The 9,963-nt window shown below is 40.7% G+C and overlaps 1 protein-coding gene and 1 long non-coding RNA gene across 2 annotated transcripts in view; one reads left to right on the plus strand and one right to left on the minus strand.

Annotated features, from left to right (window-relative positions):
- The window catches only part of LOC112260248 (amyloid beta A4 precursor protein-binding family B member 1-interacting protein-like), a 30,379-nt gene extending 24,148 nt beyond the window's left edge, over window positions 1–6,231 (plus strand). Inside the window, exons 11-13 of the mRNA XM_024435190.2 lie at window positions 2,359–2,457; window positions 3,815–3,933; window positions 5,718–6,231. Of these exons, the coding sequence (XP_024290958.1) occupies window positions 2,359–2,457; window positions 3,815–3,933; window positions 5,718–5,751 (252 nt within the window). The 3' untranslated portion in view covers window positions 5,752–6,231. The remainder of the gene's footprint in view (window positions 1–2,358; window positions 2,458–3,814; window positions 3,934–5,717) is intronic.
- Window positions 2,819–9,343, minus strand: LOC112260249. Its single transcript, XR_002955002.2, has 3 exons — window positions 8,499–9,343; window positions 6,662–7,339; window positions 2,819–3,349 (listed from the first exon to the last, which is right to left on the minus strand). It is a non-coding gene; the product is annotated as an uncharacterized LOC112260249 (long non-coding RNA).
- Window positions 9,344–9,963: the final 620 nt, after the last annotated feature.

Raw genomic sequence — 9,963 nt, forward strand, 5'->3', positions numbered from 1 at the left:
TTCTGCTGTGATGGCACACTGTGGTATTTCCCCCAGTAGCTCTCTCTGTTGTGGGGCACCATAACTTTGACACCTTTTTATTTGGGAAAAGTTGATTCTCTATATAAACTTTCCATTTGAGACCATCATTAATATAATGTCTGGTTTTCGTCTAAGTCTATGGAGGATGGCAGGAGTGATGGGAGTAATTACAGGCCGTGAGATGGGCATGGAGAGGATCAGCTGGGTTGGTGCATTGGTTGGTTGGGTTGGTAGGTGGGTTCTGATTCAGCTGTTGGCCTGGTCCTGCGTAGTTGTGTGACTCTTTGTAGATGGATGGTGGTGGCTGAGAAATTCCTGCCTTAGGTCATGAACTGTAACTCCTTCTGGAGGTCGTGCATGTGGCTGGTGTTGTCTGTGCTGGACAGTTCCTCTCTAAGACTGCGCACTTCCATCCTGAGAGCCTGGTTGTCCTCCTCAACATTTTTCATTGCACGCTGCAGCTCCTGGATCTCACCCCTATACCGACGCACCAGGCTGATCTCCTCCTGTATATGATGCAGGTGTCACGTGTGAGAGAGGCATGCTCAGGGCTGTGTGTGCTGCAGACGAGGGAGGGAGAGGGACACTGGGGACTACATACTGGGGCACAGAGGGATGGGAGGCTGTTGTAGGTAGTGACAGTGGAGCGGTTTTAAGTTCAGCAAGAAGAGGTTTTATTTGGTCGAAGTAGTAAACAAATTGATCCAGACTGGCCTCTGAACCTTGATCCATCACAGTGCCGTTATTATGAATATGAATGTTACATTTGGGGGTGGAATCAATGTACAGTTGCCTCATTGTTCTGTTTTCTGACATTTTAAGACCTTATGGAGAGCTGTGTGCAGGCATTAGGTTCATCCGTGTTCACTTTTAGGATGAAGTCTGCCCTCAGAGTCTCTGGGGATTCTCTTCTCTTAGCAATTTCTTTTTGAATGTCTTTTTTCCTGGTCTCAGAGAAAGAGGTATAATACTATACCTGCTGATTCAAGATGTATGTATGATAAGTTACATTATCCAATCCGTATGCTATTCAAATCAAATCAAATCAAATTGTATTAGTCACAAGTGCCGAATAAAACAGGTGTAGACCTTAAAATGAAATGCTTATTTACGAGCCCCTAACCAACAATGCAGTTTAAAAATATACGGATAATAAATAAAAGTAACAAGTAATTACGTAATTGTATTGCCGGGTGAGACATGATACTATACTGTACGTCCTATAATTCGTTTGATATTGTACGACCGCTATTACATTCATAATGTAACCTAAAGTAACTTAATATATCATACTAAAATGAGTGCCACAGATTTATGTACAGAATAATACAAATTGCCCTGAGACCACGTTTTAAATATTTTATATTTATGTTAATTCATAGGTATATGGACAGTGTGGATTTCCCATGTTTGACAGGTACTTTGGTGGCTTTTCAATATTGGTTGCTTAATATTTATGTCAGTTACTTGCAGAACCATATCTGACAATGATCTGTTTTTAAAGGTACATTAAAGAAGTTAACTTAGCGTATATTTAGCGTGTATTTAAACTGTATGGTTCGTAACAACAACATATGACCAGAAATGTTTTTCTGTCCATTTTGGAGAAAAAAAATATTCCTCACCAAGTGTCCCTAAACTCCAAAAGGATTCTTCAGCTGTCCCCATAGAAAGAACCCTTTTTGGTTCCACGTAGAACTCTCTGTGGAAAGGGGCCTACTGGAAGCCTAAAGGGTTCTACCAGGAACCAGAAAAGATTATTTAAAGGGTTCTCCTATGGGGACAGCAAAAGAACCCTTCTAGGTTCTAGATAGCTCCTTTGTTTCTAAGTGTAAAGCCAAAACGTTAGTAAAAAAATAGTCATCTTCAAATTTGATTTCAAACAGGAAACAAAGTTATGGTTCAAATTAGGGCCTTCATTTTTTACTCACCATTTATTATGTGTATGAGAATGTTCAGGCATTCTTAACATGAATGAGAAAGGTTCTTAATGCGAGAGGGTTTGAGAACATGGTAGTGCAACCCACATGGATGTAAACATTTCGTTAGACAGTGTATACCATGTGTATCCTGTACGTACGACTAATCAAACATGAAACATGGTAGTGCAATACAAATAGTGCTCCTCTAATGGCTTGACTCAAGTGAGCATTGGCTGCCCCCCGTTGTCTCTTTGATGAACTACAACAACAAAAATACTGGACCACTTGAACAAAGACGGAGAAGTGAATCAAGCATCAATACAGTAATTTGTGACAGACATTGCATGCACAGAAGATGTTGCTCTAAGAGCAGAGATTACCATCAATACCATTTGTTCTGTTCTTTTCCCTTCAGCATCCTCAGATCCAGAAGGAGTCCCAATACATCAGATTCCTGTGTTGTGATGATGAGCACACTCTCTCCCTCTGGGTCAACTCCATCAGAGTAGCCAAGGTCAGGCTTTATTAATAGTCTTTTCCCACTATCTTGCCAACCTGAGCTGTACTGTGCTGGCTCAGTTATTAGTTATATTCCTTTCACATTATTCTTTCTAGCATGGTCCTAGCAACTCACACATGAAAAAATACTATAGTATACTATACTATATACTGTAGTATTTAAAGTAAACTATAGCATAAATACTCATTTAAAAGAAAACGGTCGTATAATACTATAGTAATTAATGTAGTATTTTTGTAGTATACTGAAGTATTTACTGTTGTGTTTTTGCGGAGAATGCTGTAGTATTTTACTATAGTGTTTTTGTTTTATCGTATTTGACTTGCTAAAAGAGCAGATTTCCACAATCTGTAGGTAGGTAGGACTGGGTAATTTTTGTATTACATTTTTTATAAATTAATTTCTTTACAGGTAAAATGTCACAAGTTAAAATTCAATAATCATTCATTTAAAAAACAGAGAGAATCAGTCCGTTGGTCAGTCAGTCCACAATGTGTCTGCTTCTTTGTGTTGGGGAAGGGGTGGGATCTGGGCTGGCAGTTGCTGGATGGAGGTGGCAGTTGAGGTTAGTCGGTGCTGTGTCTAGAGTTTTTGCGTGTTTTGTTGCTGGGACCGGGAGAAAACTGGGTTGGTGCTGGTGTTGGGGCCGGGACTGGAAGTCGTGCTGAGGTTGAAAACTGGGGGGGTGGGCAGGAACCGGGAACTGGGTCAGGATCTGGGTCTGTAGAGGGGAGGAGGACATCCTGAGAAGCAAGCAGACACACAAGCGAGCCCTAGATCCAATGGTGGTACTTCCCAATGGTCTGCTCACTCCAGATGAAGGTTAGATCTTTGATCCCTCCTCCACGCCTCTTCCGGTGTTCTGGTATGGGGGTTGGGTCTGGATCTGTAGCAGAGGTAGAATTAAGGTCTGAACAGAACTGGACAATAGTCTGTGCCAGGTGTGATATCCCTCCTAAACAGCTCAGGCTAATGTTCCTATCAACCCAGTAAGTCCAGCAGGCTAGTATCTTTTTATTGGTATGTAACTGTAATGAATGTTGTATTGTCAACTTGTTTTCTACTGCATTTAAACACGACTTTAAACGTGTACTACAACTAAATTTCCCCATGGGGACAATGACATCAGTAAAGAGAGTTCAGAGCTTGTGCTCTGTAGGGAACACAACATTTGGTCTTTACTTGGCATGTAGGTTTCTCAGGTTCCATTTATCTAATATTAGGTTTTGGTTGAATATCTGATAACATTCAGTATCAAAAATATGCAAAAGTAGAGAAAATTCAAAAGGTGGCAAATACTTTTCCACTGCAATGTATGTTGTGTGTACCTATTGTATCTATCTTTGTTTAGTATGGGGCCACCCTGTACAAGAACTACCAGATGGCAGTGAGGAGAGCATCAACCATCAGCTCCACTCTGCACCTGACTAGTCTGCCTGCCTCCAGCCCTTCCACACCTACTGTGCAGAGGTGACACAATTACACACATACAGTTGAAGTCGGACGTTTACGTACACCTTAGCCAAATACATTTAAACTAAATTTTTCCTGACATTTAATCCTAGTAAAAATTCTCTGTCAGAGGTTAGTTAGGATCACCACTTTATTTTAAGAATGTGAAATGTCAGTATAATAGCAGAGAGAAATATTTACTTCAGCTTTTACTTCTTTCATCACATTCCCAGTGGGTCAGAAGTTAACATACACTCAATTGGTATTAGGTAGCATTGCCTTTAAATTGTTTAACTTGGGTCAAACGTTTTGGGTGGACTTCCACAAGCTTCCCACATAAGTTGGGTGAATTTTGGCCCATTCCTCCTGACAGTGTTGGTGTAACTGAGTCAGGTTTGTAGGCCTCCTTGCTCACACACACTTTTTCAGTTCTGCCCACAAATTTTGTATGGGATTGAGGTCAGGGCTTTATGATGGCCACTCCAATACCTTGACTTTGTTGTCATTAAGCCATTTGGCGACAACTTTGGCAGTATGCTTGAAGTCATTGTCCATTTGGAAGACCCATTTGCAACCAAGCTTTAACTTCCTGACTGATGTTGCTTCAGATGTTGTTCCGCATCATTTTCTTTCCTCATGATTCCATCTATTTTGTGAAGTGCACCAGCATCTTCTGCAGCAAAGCATCCCCACAACATGATGCTGCCACCCCCCATGCTTCCCGGTTGGGATGTTGTTCTTCAGCTTGCAAACCTCCCCCTTTTTCCTCCAAACATAACGATGGTCATTTTGACCAGAGGACATTTCTCCAAAAAGTACGATCTTTGTAACCATGTGCAGTTGCAAACTGTGGTCTGGCTTTTTTTATGGCGATTTTGGAGCAGTGGCTTCTTCCTTGATGAGCGGCCTTTCAGGTTGTCGATTTAGGACTCGTTTTTACTGTGGATATAGATACTTTTGTACCCATTTCCTCCAGCATCTTCACAAGGTCCTTTACTGTTGTTCTGGGATTGGTTTGCACTTTTCGCACCAAAGTACGTTCATTTCTATGATACAGAACACATCTCCTTCTTGAGCAGTATGGCAGCTGTGTGGTCCCATGGTGTATATACCTGCTATTCATCTGTACTATTGTTTGTACAGATGAACATGGTACCTTCATGCGTTTGGAAATTGCTCCCAAGGATGAACAAGACTTGTGGAGGTCTACAGTTTTTTTCTGAGGTCTTGGCTGATTTCTTTTTCCCATGGTGTCAAGCAAAGAGGCACTGAGTTTGAAGGGAGGCCTTGAAATACATCCACAGGTACACCTTCAATTGACTCAAATGGTGTCAATTAGCCTATCAGAAGCTTCTAAAGCCATGACATACTTTTCTGCAATTTTCCAAGCTGTTTAAAGGCACAGTAAACTTAGTGTATCTAAACTTCTGACCCACTGGATGTCCTAACTGACTTGCTAAAAACTAGTTTGTTAACAAGAAATTTGTGAAGTGGTTGAAAAAAAAGAGTTTTAATGACTCCAACATAACTGTATGTAAACTTCCAACATCAACTGTACGCACATCCTTATGGGGACTAAAAATGTATTCACTTTCAAAATCCTATTTTCTCTAAACCTTACCATAACCCCTAACCTTAATCCTAAACCTAATCCCTAAACCTAAAATAGCCCTTTTCCTCCTGTCTGAATTGTCCTTCCTTCCGTACCCACAAGGATAGTTAAGCAAAAACCACACACAAATGGAATATAATATGGTCAACCCCAAAACATAATCTAAATAATATTGTTTTCTTTCCCTCAGCAAATGGACACTCCCCTCAGGAGGACCTCCCTGAACCTCCCCCAGACTTTATTCCCCTGCCCCCTCCTGGTTGGGGCTCTGGGGTCTAGGGAAGGAGCTCCACCCCCTCAATGCACAACCATGACTACCATAGGACATTCTCAACCTACCTAAAGACAGGCAGATGGACAAAGATATTTTCAATCAGATTTAGGTCAGAACTGAGACTACTAGACTATTTAGGAACACTCAACACCTCTTAGAAAGCCATTCTGGTGTATCCTTAGCATTAGAATTTGTGCAATTGTTCCGCAAAAATATATAACTATCGCAGGGTTAGCTATTCAGAAGACTATGGCGGGTTTTCCTCTAACTTTTTACCTGTCCTTTGCTCTTTTCATATTTATTTTGATCCTAACAAACTCCCCAGCCCCTTCCAGCAACAAGCATACCCATAACATGATTCTGCCACCACAATACTAATCTTATTCAAAATGATTCACATCTGTAATGGCTGCCAACAGTGCTTCCATAAATCAAATCAAACTTTATTTGTCACATGCGCTGAATACAACAAGTGTAGACCTTACCGTAAAATGCTTACTTACAAGCCGTTAACCAACAGTGCAGTTCAAGAAGAGGCACCTTATCCTCAAGGTCACCTCAAGGTTGCCTATCCTCTTCACGTTGTACACAAACCTCTGCATCTGCTCTGCAAGTACCGCAACAACTATGTAGTTAAGCTCTCGGACAAAACCGCTGTCCTCGGACTCTTAAATAAAGGCTCTGACACCAACGGCTACAGGGCGGCGATTGAAGGGTTCGTCAGATGGTGTGATGAACATCACCGACAACTGAATGTGAAAAAAACTGAGGAGATGATCCTTGACTCTAAGTCCATTGGAGACTACATTCCCATGGTGGTACACGGAAAGAACATTAAGCAGGTAAACTCATACAAGTACCTGGGGGTCCACATTGACAGTGGGCTTTGCTGGCGCACCCATGTGGGGAGCGTGTGCTCACGCATCCAATAGCGTTTGCCCTTCCTGCGTTGACTTTAGGGTCTATGGAGGCTGGTGACAAACATTTTGAGGAGGATGGGAGACCCACGGTATAGGCACGTAACGCACGGAGACGACAAAGTGTGTTTCAAAAATCGGAAAGACGAATTACTTTAACCTAAAGCATTTAATAAAGACATTTATAGTACAATATTATAGAGAATGAGAGGGCTGAGCGGGATCACAGAAGTGATTGAATGAGGGTATGAGGCATGAGTTGAGGTGTTCAGAGGCTTGACCAGTGCAGGACAGGATTTGACTGGGAAGACAAAAAACAATAACACAACACACTACATAGATAGACAAAAGGGCTAAAAATTAGTTAGTCCAAGCAATGAGTAAAATCACAGATGTCTAATAATGTGAATTGTGTACGTGATTGACTCTAATGAGTTGACTCTAATGATTGACAGGAATGAGATAAAATGTATAGGGGTACTCCTTGGCGAGGAAACATTCAATGTGCCAGTGGATGAGTGGGCACGAGACGTGGCTTCAGTTCATGTCAGGAGAATGTTGACAAAGGTAGAGGAGTGGAGTAGTCATCTCCTCTTCATCAGGGAACAGGAGGGGACTTAGCTGTAAATACAAATAACAGATACATTCCATTACAGCTGCGCCATCATAGGTTTGGACAACGAACTTAAACATTCTCTATGAACTTAAACATCTCAAAATACATAAAGTCAACCACAGACTGCACATTTTGCCCACATGACACAAAGAATCCCAAGAAACATTCCTGAATAAAGCCCTGATCATCCACATACCTGACGATAACGGACTACTGCAAGCAGACTGGTGCCACCATAGGACCCAGAGCTGTGGGGCAATTTTTACCCCCTGGGGCCTGGAGTTTTTCCTTATATGTTAACCTAACTAGGAATACTCTGGACCCTATAAGTTATGACAGTGATTAATCAGTTGTAAAAAGGTTTTATATGGGCTATGAAGGGACCAGTTTTTCACAATCAAGTCACCTTTTTTTTTTTTTTTTTTTAAACTCCTGACTACAAATTGCAGCTATTTTATATTTGTTCATATAAATTATATTCAGACTAGATTAGGAGGGGGATTTCCTCTACCCAGACACAGACAACAATTGATGCAGCAATACAACTCACAGGGCTGAGCTTGCTTTAGGCATGTTTGCATCATGCAGGTCTATGCAACTGTAGGCCTTACAAAACATTTACTCACATCCGTCATCACTATTATGTTGATTCGTTAATTCCAGTTAATCATTATGGATTAAACACGTATAGGCAGCCTAGCCAGCCCAATTATAAATATACACTCAATTTCATCCCATTCACATTTTCTCCTGACACACAAATGGACTATAAATAGATAACGTTAACATTAGTTTATCCTGACCAGATGGACAGGGCGCATAGGCTGTATGCAGCTACTCTTATTAGTAGCCTACAGTTGATCAGACTGAAAAATAGTCTCGTTTTCATCCCATACAGCATGTCAGATTTCTAATGTTTAGGTGTAGCCTAGGCTGCTGCAACATTTATATCATGAGTTGTTTCTTGTGTCTGTCCGGAGTGATTATGTGTTATCATCTTTGCTAAAGCGCACGCGAAAAAATGCGCTGCGTCAAACTCTCTCTTATCTTTTAATGGATGATGAGATGGAAGCATTGGGAATTCGGAATTGTTTTCGACATGCCAGAAAAGACAGTCGAAAGGTCGATATGTTCAGCAAGTGAAGCATCGTAACGTGCAATTACCTCTGCAAGCTCCTTGTAGTTCCCCTTGTCGGTGGAACTTTCCATCTCAAAATCTTGCAAGGCCAGCAATAGAGGCGGCTTGATGAAAGGCTCCCTGTTTACCAGCTATACTTTTGATACCAGATGCCATTGAACACCCTCACATTTTCACCATTCTTCATGAAACTGATCTCAGGCAGAGGTCGACCCTCGTTTTTAATTCGCAGCTTTTCCGTGTACCCCAGAGAATGGAAGGGGTCAACAAAAAGTCCACAACATTTTCGGCAGCGTTGGCCATTCTAACGTTACCATTATGGCACAGAAAACGGCACACTCGCTCTGGTAGCTAGCTATAGCTAAGGTTAGCTAAATCACTGAAATTGCAAGGCAAATGTAAATAAATTGCACAAACTGGACGCAAAAATAAAGTTAAGAAAACAATTGATAATATTTCACCTGTCTCCTGTAATTTGAAAAAACTAACTTTAATTGAATAATTTCCAAAAAATGCCCAAATATCACTTTTCACTCTTAATCTCTATCCAACAATGTCCCCAAGCTTCTCAACACATAGAACCCCCATAATGCTCTGTGGCACAATCCCAATACAAATCATGGGTTCGTTCTTTGATCCTAATTCTATGACTGGATGGACAACATGTCAGTTCATACCTGTTGACAAGCTCCATTACTTCAGTAATTAAATAATAAAGTTTTGAAGAAATGTAAAAATCTCTCCATTTGATTACAATAATTCCACGACAGTAGGCTTATCCTGGTGTGACTTTTTGATAACTCTGTAACTCTTTCTAGGACAAGGTGACTTACACCAATATATTTGCCTGCACTTACCCCCCAAAAATGAAATGCTAATTAGCTGCAAATGTGACTATCGTAAAGAACTAAACACCAAGATGATCTGAACAAAAATGCCAAATCAAGGCAAAGATAAGAATCTTTGGATGAACTATTTAATGTTAGCTACATTTAGTAATGAGTAAATTGGCAAAAGTTCTTTAAATTGACAATTCTGTGAACTGTCTTGTGCAAGTTTTAAATTGACACAATACCTATTAGCAATTTGTATTTTTGTATGATGTTTACTTTGATGCTAATTAGCATTTTCGAATCAGAGTAAATAGAGCTGAATATATTGATAAAAGTCACGTTGTCTGAGAGATTTACATGGTTATCAAAACAACCCACCAGGCCTACACAAAACACAGCCCTTATTTTCAGTGTTTAAAAAAATCCCCTATTGGGAAAAATGAATGGTGGAAAAACTATTGGAACCATTTTTCTGTTTGACCGCTAGGATTTATGGGTATTATGACACCTCCACTGTGGGGCTTTACTGGCACCCTGTCACGCCTCCTAGATGGCATCAGCTGAAACTCAGTGCTTCAGTTTGTATGATGGCAATTTGCATATACTCCAGAATGTTATGAAGAGTGATCAGATGAATTGCAAAGTACCTCTTTGCCAT

The sequence above is a fragment of the Oncorhynchus tshawytscha genome, linkage group LG10 (assembly GCF_018296145.1).
Source record: "Oncorhynchus tshawytscha isolate Ot180627B linkage group LG10, Otsh_v2.0, whole genome shotgun sequence".
Lineage (NCBI taxonomy): Eukaryota > Metazoa > Chordata > Actinopteri > Salmoniformes > Salmonidae > Oncorhynchus > Oncorhynchus tshawytscha.